This window comes from Prionailurus bengalensis, chromosome B1 (genome assembly GCF_016509475.1).
Source record: "Prionailurus bengalensis isolate Pbe53 chromosome B1, Fcat_Pben_1.1_paternal_pri, whole genome shotgun sequence".
NCBI classification, from domain to species: Eukaryota; Metazoa; Chordata; class Mammalia; order Carnivora; family Felidae; genus Prionailurus; species Prionailurus bengalensis.
In genome coordinates this window covers 138,150,345-138,166,784 of record NC_057344.1, presented here as the reverse complement: position 1 = coordinate 138,166,784, position 16,440 = coordinate 138,150,345, and the positions used below count along the sequence as shown (strand labels likewise).

The 16,440-nt window shown below is 37.2% G+C and overlaps 1 protein-coding gene across 6 annotated transcripts in view; it reads right to left on the bottom strand.

Annotated features, from left to right (window-relative positions):
* The window catches only part of LIN54 (lin-54 DREAM MuvB core complex component), a 72,996-nt gene that overhangs the window by 31,224 nt on the left and 25,332 nt on the right, over positions 1–16,440 (bottom strand). For 4 of the 6 annotated variants that reach the window (XM_043572301.1, XM_043572297.1, XM_043572296.1 and 1 more), the window contains exon 4: positions 15,978–16,120. The exons of the other annotated variants lie outside the window; for them this stretch is intronic. In XM_043572301.1, coding sequence (XP_043428236.1) covers positions 15,978–16,120 — 143 coding nt within the window. The remainder of the gene's footprint in view (positions 1–15,977; positions 16,121–16,440) is intronic. 6 annotated transcript variants of the gene reach the window in all.

Here is a 16,440-nt window from a genome sequence, read left to right as displayed (position 1 = left end):
AGAAATTCTTGAAACCAAAAAGCACCACAGGAATGCAACCAGCCTATGAAAAGCTATAGGATGTACACAACCCAATTTTGTTTTTTGTTTTTGTTTTTTTAAAGGGCACGACGTATCTGAATCCCAAACGTTTCTGAATCCCAATTTCAAACACAGCATAAAAAAATATAATGATTAGGGATATCTGAATTAACTAGGTATTTAATAGCATCAAAGGAATGTGGGTAAGTTTAAAAAAGTGTTCCTATCTTTTATATATATAAAGAAATATCTATATGAAATGACATGATTTACTTAAAAAAAATGTGGGAGGAGGTTATAGATAAAAACAAGGTAAAACTGATAATTCTAAAGTTGGGTAAAGGACACATGGGAATTAATAATATCCTAACTTTTTAATATTTTTAGGTTTTTAACATATAATTTTAAGTTTGTATAGTACAAAAAGGTTTTAGTAATATGGTCACAGGACCCCACTCGTACTCAATCAACATAATTATAAAAGCACAAAACAAAACCATCAGGGAAAAAAACAGAAAAAAGAATAAATTCTCAGTCATTTATTCCTTCTGTTCCATAACCTGGCTAATGGGTACTGGTATGAGGAGCTATAGACAAAATAAAACTTCAGGCAACAGAATCAATGGAGCCTACAACCTGTAATCACCTCAACACCACCTCTTATTATTCTTACAACAATCTATGTCAAAGTTTATCAGGAAAACAAACACCCTTCACTTCAAATTGTACTCATTTACAAAAATAATCATCCCCAACTCAAACATGTAAGAGCTTCATGCCAAAAGCTATCAACTTCTGAAACCTCTGTGTCCAAACAGTTCTACCTCAACTTTTCGATACTGTCATTGCGCATATCACTTCCTGTCTGGATATTTGCAAAACAAATTCAATCATCTTTATGACTCGCCTCTATCTGCTACCAGAGACATTGCTAATTTTTTTGCAAATTTCACTTTCACACTTTGACTATAGCTCATTACGACTCAGAAACATTCCATGGGTCTCCATTTAATGACAAAATTAAACCTAAATTTGCTTTGTTTTAAAAATCATCCATAATCTAACCTTATCTTTAAATGCTCTCCATTCCCTCCAAAGCATTACTAATGCCAATCAGATTAGTTGTCTTACCATCCTACATGTACAGTAATCTAGTTCAGCTCTAGACCTTCACACTTGTGGCTGACATCCACTCTAATTTATACCCATACAAAAATCTTAGGATGATTAGAGAAGGCATCCCTGAGCTATCTGTGGTTGAATCTCCTTATACAGGATCTCATACCATCATAAATCTTTTCATGGTTTTGCAATTTTATCTGTTTTTATATTATTTGATTCATTTCTATCATAGCCCCTCTCACCACCTCCTTAGGCTTTAGGTTCTATGCATATTCATTGCTCTCTAGTGTTTCATACCACAGCCCCTAAGACATAGTAGATATTGATTAAGTATCTGAGTAAATGGTAAATGAAGAAGTACCAGGATTTATCTTTCTTTAGTTTCAAACCATCTTGTCTATACCACACAACTAAGCACCTATTTCATTACTCATTATTGTTTTACATGCATTCAATTTTGTCTCTCCAACCACTGTAAGCTCTTCTATAGTTTCTACAGCCCCAGCAGAGGGTACACACTCAACTCAATAAATACCAATAGCCACGAAAAGCACAGAATGGAAGAGTGTCCCTCCATCATGGAAAATTTCATTATTGTTCAGGGTCCCAGTTTTCTGTCAATTACCTGTACTAATGTAGCACTATTATGCTATATATGTATGGCCGATCATGTTACAGACGGCGTGCTGCTAACCAAAATCCAGAGTCTCTTCTGCTTCCTAGGCATATAGCTGATTATATTTCCTAGCCTCCCTTGTTAAGATGAGGCCATGCAACTCAATTTTAGCTAGTGAGGTGAATGGATGCTATATGCCTATTTCTAGGTCTGGTCCAGAAAAGCCTCTCACATGTGCTTTTCCATGTCTTTTCCCTTCCAGCTGGCTAGAATGGAGATAACTTTCAGAGAGACTGAGAACATCATTCAGTTTATCAATAGTTTCAAGCCTATTAAAAATATTAGCAAAATTAAATTAAAATATACGTGTCACACCACTGTTTATGAAACATTCCATGGAATCATATCAACATGGTGATCTGATATCACCAGTATCTATTATATTTTTTAAAACATAAATAAACCATTCTTAAGCAGGTGGAAATTTACATTATTCCCTTTCCTCTGTGACTTTGTATTTAATTCCATATCCTCTAAAAACTTTATTCTAGTGTAACATTTTTATGCTTGAAATTCTTTTAAAATTCTCTGAAACAAAAAGATGTATATAAATTGAAATTTTGAAAACATTATTTCCTATTACCCTTTTTGTACAGCTCTAAGCATTAAATAATTTTGTCTGTATCAACAAGAGCCAAACTATAGAGATAGCCCAAATGTCCACTGACTGATGAATGGATAAAGAAAATGTGGTGTGTACACACACACACACACACACACACACACACACACACAGAGGAATATTACTCAGCCATCAAAAAGAATGAAATCTTGCCATTTGTAACCACATGGATGGAGCTAGAATGTATTATGCTAAGCAAAATAATCAAGAGAAAAGACAAATATCATACGACTTCTCTCATATGGAATTTAAGAAACAAAAAAGATGAACATATGGGAAGGGGATGAAGAAAGAGAAGAAAGGGAAACAAACCACCACAAGAGACTCTTGTCACAAAGAACAAACTGAAGGTTGATGGAGAGAGATGGGTGGGAAATGGGCTAGATGGGTAATGGGTATTAAGGAGGGTACTTGTTATGATGAGCACTGGGTGGGGTATGTAAGTGATAAATCACAGAATTCTACTTCTGAAACCAATACTATTTATATATTATATATATATAATTTGGATTGAGTTAATAATTACTGTATATACTTAAAGCAACACAAATATATTATAAATTGTGATTATCACAAATGAAAAAGATTTTATTGGGAGGTATCTCTTATTCAGATGGATGACAGGATTCATTACTTCATGTATCCACTGCTGAATATTATATATTGCAAGAGTGAGTGCTCAGCACCAATTCTACTCCTATTTTTGTTATAAACACTGAAAAACATTATTTTCACATATAAGTATACATGAACAGAAGAATATTTACTATACTACTATACATTAATATTCTGAACTTCTCTTGAATTTTATACCAAAATTTAAATTGTATTCTACCTCCAAAAATTATTCTTGATGATCTGAAAACTCACTTAGGTCCTCCTTTAATTTAGTAGAGAGAAAAAAAAAACTGAAATCAATGTGAGTTACAAGCAAAATGTTTTAATAATCTTCAGTCATTTGTTTCTAGGGCTTATGTCAAAAATGTTTTTTACCAAAACCTGTCAAGGTGCACAGGTCATGATTTCACGGTTGTGGGATCAAGCCCTGCATCGGGCTCTATGCTGAGGATGGAGCCTGCTTGGCATTCTCTCTCTCCACCCAACCCCTGCCACACTTTCTCTCTCTCAAAATAAATAAATAAACATTTTTTAAAAATGCAACTTTTTTTTTTTTTAAAAAGGTCCAGACAGCCATTCCAATAAAATAAGAGGTAGATTCAGAGATGACCTAGATGTTGCAACCATCAGATAAGAACTTTAAAATAACATGAAACTAGAGTTCTAGAATGAGAAGAGGGTGGCTCAGTTGGTTGAGATTCCGACTCCTGATTTTAGCTCAGGTCACAATCGCACAGCGATGAGATCAAGCTCTGCGCTGGGCTCCACGCTGAGCATGGAGCCTGCTTGAAATTCTCTCCCTCCCTCTCCCTCTGCCCCTCCCCTGCTTATGCATGCTCTCTCTCTAAAAAAAAATTTAAAAAATAGAATGAGAAGAGAGAAAGAATGAGGCAGAAGAAATAAATGAAGAGATAATAGCCAAACAAAAATAAAATGAAATATAATAAATCATAGATCCAAGATGGTTTAAAATCAAGATAAATGTGTATTTAAAAGAAGAAAGCAATAACAACACATCACATATATGGATACATAATAGTCAAACCACAGAAATCCAAATATAAAGAGAAAATCTTGAAAGCAGGTAGAGAAAATAAAGACACATATACAAAGGAAGAAAAGACAAAAATTACGGCATTACCTCTCACCAAACACTATGCACTCTAGAAGTCAATGGGGTGACATTTTTAAAGCACTGAGGGAAAACTGCCAACCTAGAATTTTTTACCCAATGAAAATATCTTTCTAACAAGTAACAGCAAAATAAGACTTTTTCAGGCAAACAAAAGCTGAGAAATCTCTCGTCAGCAGAATTTTCCTTAAATTTTTTTTTTAATTTTCCTAAAAATATTAAATTTTCCTAAAGAAAGTTCTTTAGGGAGGAATTTTATACCAAACTAAGATTGGGGCCTACAGAAAGAAAGGAACTATGTAAGATACAGTTAAAATGAAAATAAATAAGACTTGCTTATTTTTAATTGTATTAAAAGGTAATTTTGTGTAAAGCAAAAACAAAAAATGTATTATGGAGTTCATAACCTGTAAAAGTAAAATGTTTAACAATGACAGCTTATAAAGGATAGGAAAAAAGAACTGGAAGTATTCTATTGTAAGGTTCTTATCCTACATGAAGTGGCATAAAAATAAAAGTAGACTGTTATAAGTCAAAAATGTAGTATTTGTCACTAGAGCAACCAATAAGTTTTTAAAAGTTTAAACTATAATAAGCCAATAGTGGAGATAATGCAAAAAAAAAAAAAAAAGAGTTAAAAAACAAAAGGAACAAATGAGACAAAAAGAAAATAACTAGTAAGATACTAGATTTAAATCCAACCATATCAACAATTATATTAAATATAAATGGTCCCAGGGCACCTGTGTGGCTCATTCGGTTGAGTGTCCGAATTTTGATTTCGACTCATGATCTCTCTGTTCATGGGTTCAAGCCCTGCATCGGGCTCTGTGCTCTTAGCTTTGGATCTTCTGTCTCCCTCTCTCTCTGCCCCTCCCCCACTTGCTCATGCTTATTTTCTCTCTCTCAAAAAATAAACGTTAAAAAAAATTTAATATAAATGGTCTATAAATACTGATTTTTAAATATTGACTGTGTATCTAATCACCTTGCTAAATTTATACATTAGTTCTAACAGTTCATAGCAGATTCTTAAATTTTACATACATATAATGGTATGTAATTTGTAACAGTTTTTTACTTTCTTTTGAAACCCTATGTCATTTATTTCTTTTTCTTGCAATACTGCATTAACTCAGACCTGCAGTAGAATTGAACACGTGTTGCCCTACTAACGAATGAGGGGTCAACCAGGCAATTAGAGAAGAAATTAAAAAATATATGGAAACAAACGAAAATGAAAATACAACAATCCAAACGCTTTGGGACGCAGCGAAGGCTGTCCTGAGAGGAAAATACATTGCAATCCAGGCCTATCTCAAGAAACAAGAAAAATCCCAAATACAAAATCTAACAGCACACCTAAAGGAAATAGAAGCAGAACAGCAAAGACAGCCTAAACCCAGCAGAAGAAGAGAAATAATAAAGATCAGAGCAGAAATAAACAATATAGAATCTAAAAAAACTGTAGAGCAGATCAACGAAACCAAGAGTTGGTTTTTTGAAAAAATAAACAAAACTGACAAACCTCTAGCCAGGCTTCTCAAAAAGAAAAGGGAGATGACCCAAATAGATAAAATCATGAATGAAAATGGAATTATTACAACCAATCCCTCAGAGATACAAACAATTATCAGGGAATACTATGAAAAATTATATGCCAACAAATTGGACAACCTGGAAGAAATGGACAAATTCCTAAACACCCACACTCTTCCAAAACTCAATCAGGAGGAAATAGAAAGCTTGAACAGACCCATAACCAGCGAAGAAATTGAATCGGTTATCAAAAATCTCCCAACAAATAAGAGTCCAGGACCAGATGGCTTCCCAGGGGAGTTCTACCAGACGTTTAAAGCAGAGATAATACCTATCCTTCTCAAGCTATTCCAAGAAATAGAAAGGGAAGGAAAACTTCCAGACTCATTCTATGAAGCCAGTATTACTTTGATTCCTAAACCAGACAGAGACCCAGTAAAAAAAGAGAACTACAGGCCAATATCCCTGATGAATATGGATGCAAAAATTCTCAATAAGATACTAGCAAATCGAATTCAACGGCATCTAAAAAGAATTATTCACCATGATCAAGTGGGATTCATTCCTGGGATGCAGGGCTGGTTCAACATTCGCAAATCAATCAACGTGATACATCACAGTAACAAAAAAAAGAGAAGAACCATATGATCCTGTCAATCGATGCAGAAAAGGCCTTTGACAAAATCCAGCACACTTTCTTAATAAAAACCCTTGAGAAAGTCAGGATAGAAGGAACATACTTAAAGATCATAAAAGCCACTTATGAAAAGCCCACAGCTAACATCATCCTCAACGGGGAAAAACTGAGAGCTTTTTCCCTGAGATCAGGAACACGACAGGGATGCCCACTCTCACCGCTGTTGTTTAACATAGTGCTGGAAGTTCTAGCATCAGCAATCAGACAACAAAAGGAAATCAAAGGCATCAAAATTGGCAAAGATGAAGTCAAGCTTTCGCTTTTTGCAGATGACATGATATTACACATGGAAAATCCGATAGACTCCACCAAAAGTCTGCTAGAACTGATACAGGAATTCAGCAAAGTTGCAGGATACAAAATCAATGTACAGAAATCAGTTGCATTCTTATACACTAACAATGAAGCAACAGAAAGACAAATAAAGAAACTGATCCCATTCACAATTGCACCAAGAAGCATAAAATACCTAGGAATAAATCTAACCAAAGATGTAAAATATCTGTATGCTGAAAACTATAGAAAGCTTATGAAGGTAATTGAAGAAGATTTAAAGAAATGGAAAGACATTCCCTGCTCATGGATTGGAAGAATAAATATTGTCAAAATGTCAATACTACCCAAAGCTATCTACACATTCAATGCAATCCCAATCAAAATTGCACCAGCATTCTTCTCGAAACTAGAACAAGCAATCCTAAAATTCATATGGAACCACAAAAGGCCCCGAATAGCCAAAGTAATTTTGAAGAAGACCAAAGCAGGAGGCATCACAATCCCAGACTTTAGCCTCTACTACAAAGCTGTAATCATCAAGACAGCACAGTATTGGCACAAAAACAGACACATAGACCAATGGAATAGAATAGAAACCCCAGAACTAGACCCACAAACATATGGCCAACTCATCTTTGACAAAGCAGGAAAGAACATCCAATGGAAAAAAGACAGTCTCTGTAACAAATGGTGCTGGGAGAACTGGACAGCAACATGCAGAAGGTTGAAACTAGACCACTTTCTCACACCATTCACAAAAATAAACTCAAAATGGATAAAGGACCTAAATGTGAGACAGGAAACCATCAAAACCTTAGAGGAGAAAGCAGGAAAAGACCTCTCTGACCTCAGCCGTAGCAATCTCTTACTCGACACATCCCCAAAGGCAAGGGAATTAAAAGCAAAAGTGAATTACTGGGACCTTATGAAGATAAAAAGCTTCTGCACAGCAAAGGAAACAACCAACAAAACTAAAAGGCAACCAACGGAATGGGAAAAGATATTCGCAAATGACATATCGGACAAAGGGCTAGTATCCAAAATCTATAAAGAGCTCACCAAACTCCACACCCGAAAAACAAATAACCCAGTGAAGAAATGGGCAGAAAACATGAATAGACACTTCTCTAAAGAAGACATCCGGATGGCCAACAGGCACATGAAAAGATGTTCAGCGTCGCTCCTTATCAGGGAAATACAAATCAAAACCACACTCAGGTATCACCTCACGCCAGTCAGAGTGGCCAAAATGAACAACTCAGGAGACTATAGATGCTGGAGAGGATGTGGAGAAACGGGAACCCTCTTGCACTGTTGGTGGGAATGCAAATTGGTGCAGCCGCTCTGGAAAGCAGTGTGGAGGTTCCTCAGAAAATTAAAAATAGACCTACCCTATGACCCAGCAATAGCACTGCTAGGAATTTATCCAAGGGATACAGGAGTACTGATGCATAGGGGCACTTGTACCCCAATGTTCATAGCAGCACTCTCAACAATAGCCAAATTATGGAAAGAGCCTAAATGTCCATCAACTGATGAATGGATAAAGAAATTGTGGTGTATATACACAATGGAATACTACGTGGCAATGAGAAAAAATGAAATATGGCCATTTGTGGCAACGTGGATGGAACTGGAGAGTGTGATGCTAAGTGAAATAAGCCATACAGAGAAAGACAGATACCATATGGTTTCACTCTTATGTGGATCCTGAGAAACTTAACAGAAACCCATGGGGGAGGGGAAGGAAAAAAAAAAAAAGAGGTTAGAGTGGGAGAGAGCCAAAGCATAAGAGACTCTTAAAAACTGAGAACAAACTGAGGGTTGATGGGGGGTAGGAGGGAGGGGAGGGTGGGTGATGGGTATTGAGGAGGGCACCTGTTGGGATGAGCACTGGGTGTTGTATGGAAACCAATTTGACAATAAATTTCATATATTAAAAAAAAAAAAAAAAGAATTGAACACGTGTTGGAAGTGGATATCCTTGTTCAACACTGCACCATAACATGAAGTCTGATGTATTTCCCCCTTTTCAAATTATGAAAGTATCCTTCTATTTTTATTGTTTCAAGTATTTTTAACCAAAATGGAGGCTGGCTACCATCAGCATTTTTCCACATGTATTGAGATGTATTGTATATTCATAAAATTATTCTCTTTTCTTATTAATTGTTGTGAATTCAATGGATAGATTTTTGAATGTTAAACCACACTGCATTTTTAAAAATGTTTTTACTTCTTTTTGAGAGAGAGAGAGCAAACATGCATGCTAGCAGGGGACGGGGGCAGAAGGAGAGGGAGAGGCAAAGGGAGAGAGGGAAAGAGGAGAGAGGGAGAGGGAGAGGGAGAGGGAGAGGGAGAGAGAGAGAGAGAGAGAGAGAGAGGGAGAGGGGGAGAGAGAGAGAGAGAGGGAGAGGGGGAGAGAGAGAGAGAGAGAGAGAGAGGGAGAGAGAGAGAGAGAGAATATCCCAAGCAGGCTCCATACTGTCAGTGCAAAGCCTGATGTGGGGCTCAAACTCACAAACCATAAGATCATAACCTGAGCCGAAATCAAGAGACGGACACTCAACTGACTCAGCCACCTAGGCGCCCCATAAATCATACTGCATTTCTAAAATAAATCCAAATATTCCATGAAAAAAAATAGTACTTAAGGTAAGAATAAAATTACAGGACAAAACACACATTAAATGTCAGAAAGTAGAGAACAGCTTTGCTAAAATCTAAAGCAAGAAGAAAGTAAACCATGCAGAATCACGTTTGCATTGGTATAGTGCTTATTTACATGTCTAATAAATACTTTGTAGAGAACTGAGGATTACTTTACAAAATAAATATAATGGAAGAAATACGTCCGATAATAATAGACAACTATAGTATCAAGTAAATTGAGAAAATATTAAGACTTGCCTGACTTCCCATAACAAACCTGGTTACATTAGTGTCAAAGATGGAGAAGAAAGTGAGAACAGTTTTCAGATAGTAATGAGAGGAAGGAAGGAAAACATGTAGTCCGACCCCTCCACTGCAGGATCAGTGGCCTAATGGCTGAAGGAGGAAAAAATGGCCATCATTTAAGAGATCTGCTGGGGAAGCAGTCTTGTAGGGGAGAGCTGGGTATCTGTTAGAGCAAGATAAAAAGAACATTCAGCGAAGAGATTGAAGATTTAGGGGATTATTTTGATACGAACTCCAGAGAGGGCACAATGGAAGTAGTTCAAGAGTTGGGGATAAGTGAGAACAAGGACAGAAGATACTGACAACCTTAAGGAGATTAGATATGGGAGATAAAAGGTGATGTAGGAGTCTGGGCCTTTGGATGGTACCCAATGTAAATAGGGATAAATAATGAGAGAAGTCCTGGCTATTCAAGGCAGATGGTGGTAAGATTGTTGAGTGTTGGCAGGTAGGCAAAGGTGGATACTTGGGAGTTTCCTTTTGACCACTTTTGACCAATGGGGGCAAAGCTTTACTTTTCAGTCTTTTTCTTAATTGACTTTCTTGGTATTTAAAATTATAGCCCAAGAGCATTCTTGAAGTCATCTCTCTTTCCAGTATTTTTATTTTTTGTTTTTGTTTTTGTTTTTGTTTTTTTTGGTTTCTCCTACTACCTCTTATCATTCCTTCTCTTTCATTGACTCCTTTTCTTTTAATAACTCTTTATATTTCTGTGGTTCAGTCCTGCTTTCTTCTATCTGTACACATAACCTCATGCTCCCTGGTTGATTTCATCTATATGCATAGTTTTAGTCACTGCCTATATTCAGCTTCCTAAAGGACATTTTACTTAAGATATCAATGAGTACTTCAATAACAAACATCTGCAAGAACTAAACAACATCTCTTTGCCCAAACCAATTATTCTCTCTATATTTCCTTTCTAGTTTAAGAGGATAATGGAATTTTTTCTATTATCTCAAAATTTGGGTGAAGTGAGGTCAAGGCTAAGAACTACAAATGATAAATCCTCACACTCTAAAAAGGAAGACAAAGGCATCCATGGCAGACTTACTGAGAGATAGCATCACTATCATCCATCTCCTGCCTGTTGAAAATGAAACCAAACAGACTTCAAGCTGTATTATAAAGCTGTAATCAAGACAGTATGGTACCAGCACAAAAAGAGACACTCAGATCAATGGAACAGAACAGAGAACCCAGAAATGGACCCACAAACGTATGGCCAACTAATCCTTGACAGAGCAGGAAAGAATATCCAATGGAATAAAGACTGTCTCTTCAAATGGTGCTGAGAGAGCTGGACCTTTCAGCTGGACCAGCTATGGGAAAGCTGCATAGCGACATGCAGAAAAATGAACCTGGACCTCTTTCTTACACCATACACAAAAATAAACTCAAAATGGATGAAAGACCTAAAGGTAAGGCAGGAAGCCATCAAAATCCTCTAGGAGAAAGCAAGCAAATACCTCTTTGACCCTGGCCTCAGCTACTTCTTACTCAACACATCTCCAGAGGCAAGGGAAACAAAAGCAAAAATGAACCACTGGGACCTCATCAAAACAAAAAGCTTCTGCACAGTGAAGGAAATAATCAGCAAAACTAAAAGGCAACCGACAGAATGGGGAAGGTATTTGCAAATGACATATCAGATAAAGGGTTAGTATCCAAAATCTACAAAGAACTTACCACACTCAACACCCAAAAAACAATCCAGTGAAGAAATGGGCCAAAGACATGAACAGACACTTCTCCAAAGCAGACATCCAGATGGCCAACCGACACATGAAAAAATGCTCAACATTACTCATCATCAGAGAAATACAAACCAGGGGCGCCTGGGTGGCTCAGTCGGTTAAGCGTCCGACTTCAGCTTAGGTCATGATCTCAGGGTCTGTGAGTTCGAGCCCTGCGTCAGGCTCTGTGCTGACAGCTCGAAGCCTGAAGCCTGTTTCAGATTCTGTGTCTCTCTCTCTCTCTCTGACCCTTCCCCATTCATGATCTGTCTCTCTCTGTCTCAAAAATAAATAAACGTTAAAAAAAAAAATACAAATCAAAACCACAATGAGATACCACTTTACACCTGTCAGAATGGCTAACATTAACAACTCAGGCAACAACAGATGTTGGCGAGGATGCAGAGAAAGAGGATCTCTTTTGCACTGCTGGTGGGAATGCAAACTGGTGCAGCCACTCTGGAAAACAGTATGGAGGTTCCTCACAAACTAAAAAACAGAACTACCCTACAAGCTAGCAATTGCACTAGTAGGTATCCAAGGGATACAGGTATGCTGTTTCAAAGGGGCACATGCACCCCAATGTTTATAGCAACACTATCAACAATAGCTGAAGTATGGAAAGAACCCAAATGTCCATCGATGGATGAATGGATAAAAAAGATGCGGTATATATATATACAATGGAGTACTACTCAGCAATCAAAAAGAATAAAATCTTGCCGTTTGCAACTACATGGATGGAACTGGAGGGTATTATGCTAAGTGAAATTAGTCAGCGAAAGACAAATATCATATGACTTTGCTTATATCAGAACTTTAAGATACAAAACAGATGAACAGAAGGGAAGGGAAGCAAAAAGAATATAAAAACAGGGAGGGAGACAAAACAGAAGAGACTCTTAAATATGGAGAACAAAGAGAGGGTTACTGTGGGGGGGAGTGGGCTAAATGGGTAAGGGGCATTAAGGAATCTACTCTTGAAATCACTGTTGCACCTATACGCTAACTAACTTGGATGTAAATTTAAAAACAAATAAATAAATGAAATTGAAAAAACAAAAAGAAAAGAAGAAGAAATGAAACCAAACAGATTAGAAATAGAAGTAGGGGCACCTGGGTGGCTCAGATGGTTAAGCATCTGACTTCAACTCAGGTCATTATCTCACAGTTCATGAGTTCAAGCCCTGTGTCAAGCTCTGTGCTGACACTTGGAGCCTAGAGCCTGCTTCAAATTCTGTGTCTCCCTCTCTCTCTCTGCCCCTCAACTGTCTGCACTCAGTCTCTCTCTCTCTCTCAAAAATTAAAAAAAAAAAAAAGAAGTGAATTTATAAATGTAGAGAAGACTATACCTCCATAAGAACAAAGGCAGGGGTTCTCCAAGAAAACCTCTGGGATGGACTAAGTAATAACTAGAAGAAGGAAAAACCTGACATCTCAATTTTGGCTGGCAACACACTAAAATAAACTTTTTGGTAGTGATAAGAATGCTTATCTTGGTCTAGCCACCAGAAATGGATGCAGGAAGAGATTTCTGGAGAGAACCTGACACATACCTGCAGGAGTTTAGGACATATGTGAACACAGAAACTGGTCCCAGCCTAGAGAATTCTGAATGCAAGAGGCTAGATGGAACTGTCAAAATTGTAGAGCAAGGAAAAGGAGGACAGTAGTTAGTCAAGCTGTACTTCTACCAGTGGGTTCTTCAATAGGTTTCCCATTAGGCAAACAGATGCTGCAGAAGGGCTAAAGCGTCTTAATGGGCCAAAGACACGTGCCTCTGCTACACTGTGCTACACGTGCCTGGTACACTGCAGTACCAGGTCGTAGGGCAGACTACAGGAGGTAAGAGACAGCCAGGAGAAAACTGCCAAAGATAGCCTGAGTGTGTACCACACTCTCAACAAAGAAGTGGGCAATGGGGACATATCCATGGGGATCTTCAAAAACGTTCCTAAATGTACAACTGTAAATGTCCACACTTGGACACCTGCTACACTGGCAGCTACATTACAACAGTCCTGGTCACAGAAGTCTTTGTCCTTTCTCTTCTAATCTTCCTTCCAATCAGAAGCCAAAAGCAAAAACGGGCAGGAGGTAGAAAAGTGAAGGAAACAGAGCACACTCCCCTTCTTGACTATATGGTCCCTGAGTCATGATTGGGTCTGAGTTCAGGGGAGAAGCTTTCAAACTAGATTTAAGTCTTTGACTAGACTTTTCATACTTGTGAATTTAATCACCAAAATAAGGCTTGTTCTTATAGTTAAAAATAACCTCTTGTCAAGATGTAGGGAAGGAAGATCCAAGATGGCATAGCTAAAGTCAAGGATGAGAGAAAAATAAAGCTAGTTCCTATCTGTATGCAAATCAGATATAGCCCATATACCAGACTTACCAGTCCACAGTGCCACCATCTACTCTGTTAATCAAGTCAGGAACCTAGGAGTCATCCTAGATTCTCCACCTCCCTAAGACCCTGACATCCAATATTATGTCTTAAACTTCTTTTAACACATCTCTTCTTCCCAAGCCCCTTAGCTACTAGTCTAGCTCAAACCTAAAGTACTGGAATAATCTAACTTAGTGATTTTCTACCCTGGCCCATACTTATGAATCTTAAAATATTAAAACTAAATTCAAACTGATACCTCGGCTCCATTTATGGGGATCCTCATTTATGGAGTCAGGTAGGACCCAGCCATAAGTTTTTCAAGGGGGTCTCCAGGGTGTTTCAAAAGTTCATACATGGTTGAGAATCACTAACCTAACTGGTCTCTCTTCCAGACTGTCTTTCATAATGCCACAAGAATCATCTTTTTAAAAATGCAAATCTTAGAGCATCTGGCTGGTTCAGTTGGTTCAGTGTCTGACTCTTGATCATCTCAATCACAGGATTGAGCCCTGAGTCAGGCTCTGTGCTAAGCATGGAGCCTACTTGAGATTCTTTCTCTTTCTCTCCCTCTGCCCCTCTCCCTCACTTGTGTGCTGCTCTCTCTCTCCCTCTCTAAAAAAAATTAAAAAAAAAAAAAACATGCAAATCTCATATTAACCTTGAGTAGTGGTTTTCAATCTAGGGTACCCATTAGAATCACTTAGAGAGCTTTTAAAAATCCTGATACCAGGCCAAACTCTAGACCGATTAAAACAGTCTCTAGGAATACAAACCAGGTATTCCCAGGTGATCCCAATATACAGACAAGGAAACCACTGCTCTAGAAGCAATGGGAAGCCACAGAAAGTCTTTTAGAACAATAAAATGCAAACTCCCCTGCAGATAATAAAACCTTCTCTCTAACCTTCGTACCCTCACCACTCACACTACCAGAGCAATATAGTTCCCTCAAAGGGCCACACTTTTCCCCTTTTGTGTAAAGTATTACCTCAATCGAGAAGTTACCTCAAAGCAAGTATTACCTCCACTGCTCACCCACAGCTAAGACCCAAACCACCTTTAAGGTTAAGATCTTTCAAGAACAGCCTTTGTATACAGTGTCCCCAACACACAGCTGAGCTCATCAACCCACCTGTAACTGTCTTGATTCTGTAGGGCAATTCTTAATGTTTACGTCTAACTTCCCTGTTGAACTGCTTGAAGTGAAAAACGTGTCTTATTCATGCTTTTATCCCCAGTGCCTATCACTAGGCATAGCACATAGTAAGCACTCAAATATCTACTGCATTCATTCCATTTAAGTAAATAATTATTTTCTATTATCATGCAGGTAGAATCCCATTATTAATAAAGTGAAAGAGACATCATATTTATATATTATATTCAAGTCTCATTATAACAGAAACCAACAGCTATACTTCTAAAAAATGTGAAACAAATATTTAATGTTTGTTCTATTTATGAATAGTAGTAAATAATGAAAAAGGCCATAAAAAGGGCAGTAAGTTAGCTTTACACCTGAAATGTCCTTAAAATATACCTTTTCAAAATGTTATGCTGGTATAATGACATCTGCGTGTTTTAGGAAGTGAACTAAGAGTAAAATGACAAGTACTTAGCTACCTTAAAATAAAAACAGATCATGAAAAGCTTTCAAATGCTTTGAATGAACTACACTTAAATCTAAAAACTCTGACAATCTGGTGACCAGCATTTGATGGCAATTTCTAGTACTCTGGGTAATCTGTCACCCAGCAAAAACTCAGGTCTCCACAAAACCCAGGACAGTTTAAGCAGAAAACAGAGTATTTTATCAAAATAACAATAAAGTTACATTCAACATTTTATATTCATATAGTCACTACATATGTGACTTCCCAAAGGTAATAATTTTGCACAAATATTAACTTGAGAACTATACACATTATGTACCTCATTCAAAAGATTTTTGTTGTACCCGCATTGATATGGGCCATGGAAATTATCTTAGCATGCAAAAAGATTACTAAGTTACTATGTGTTTAGAATAAGTTCTTTTTTCTTGATTACTAAATTAATCTAGTATTCGATGAAAGCCTATTACTTGTTTGGGAATATGTTAAAATTGAAGTATCTAAAGTGACTAGTAAGAACATAAAGGCATTAACCACAACACTTGAGCATTTGTGGCTAATTTTTTTTTTTTTACCTTATTTGGCGATTTCAAAGGTGAGATGGCTATTTTATTTGGTGTCTGTGTTGTAGAATTTAAAGTTGATCCAATAACACCACTTTCAGATATTGTTATGGTCTTTGATGGAGTCCCGGGAGTAGACTGTGAAAGAACCCTACCTGCAAATGAGAGGCAGCACATCAGTTTGACTTTTTTCAATAATGATATAAAATGTATGTGATGATGATCTACACCCACAAAGACTGTAGTCTGTATGTTCACTATTTCATATGTATCCAGGTAGGAACTTAAACACTCAAGTGAGGCCCTAATGAACTAAGGTGAAACTAGTCAGAAGGAAACAAAACAATGCTTCTTAGTAACACCTAGTATCTTAATACCACTTTATGTAAAGTCCATGAAAACACTTCTCACTGTTCTCATCAATCCTGTTAAGTTATATTTATCAGAAAATAGGCTCAGGACAACTGTGCAACAT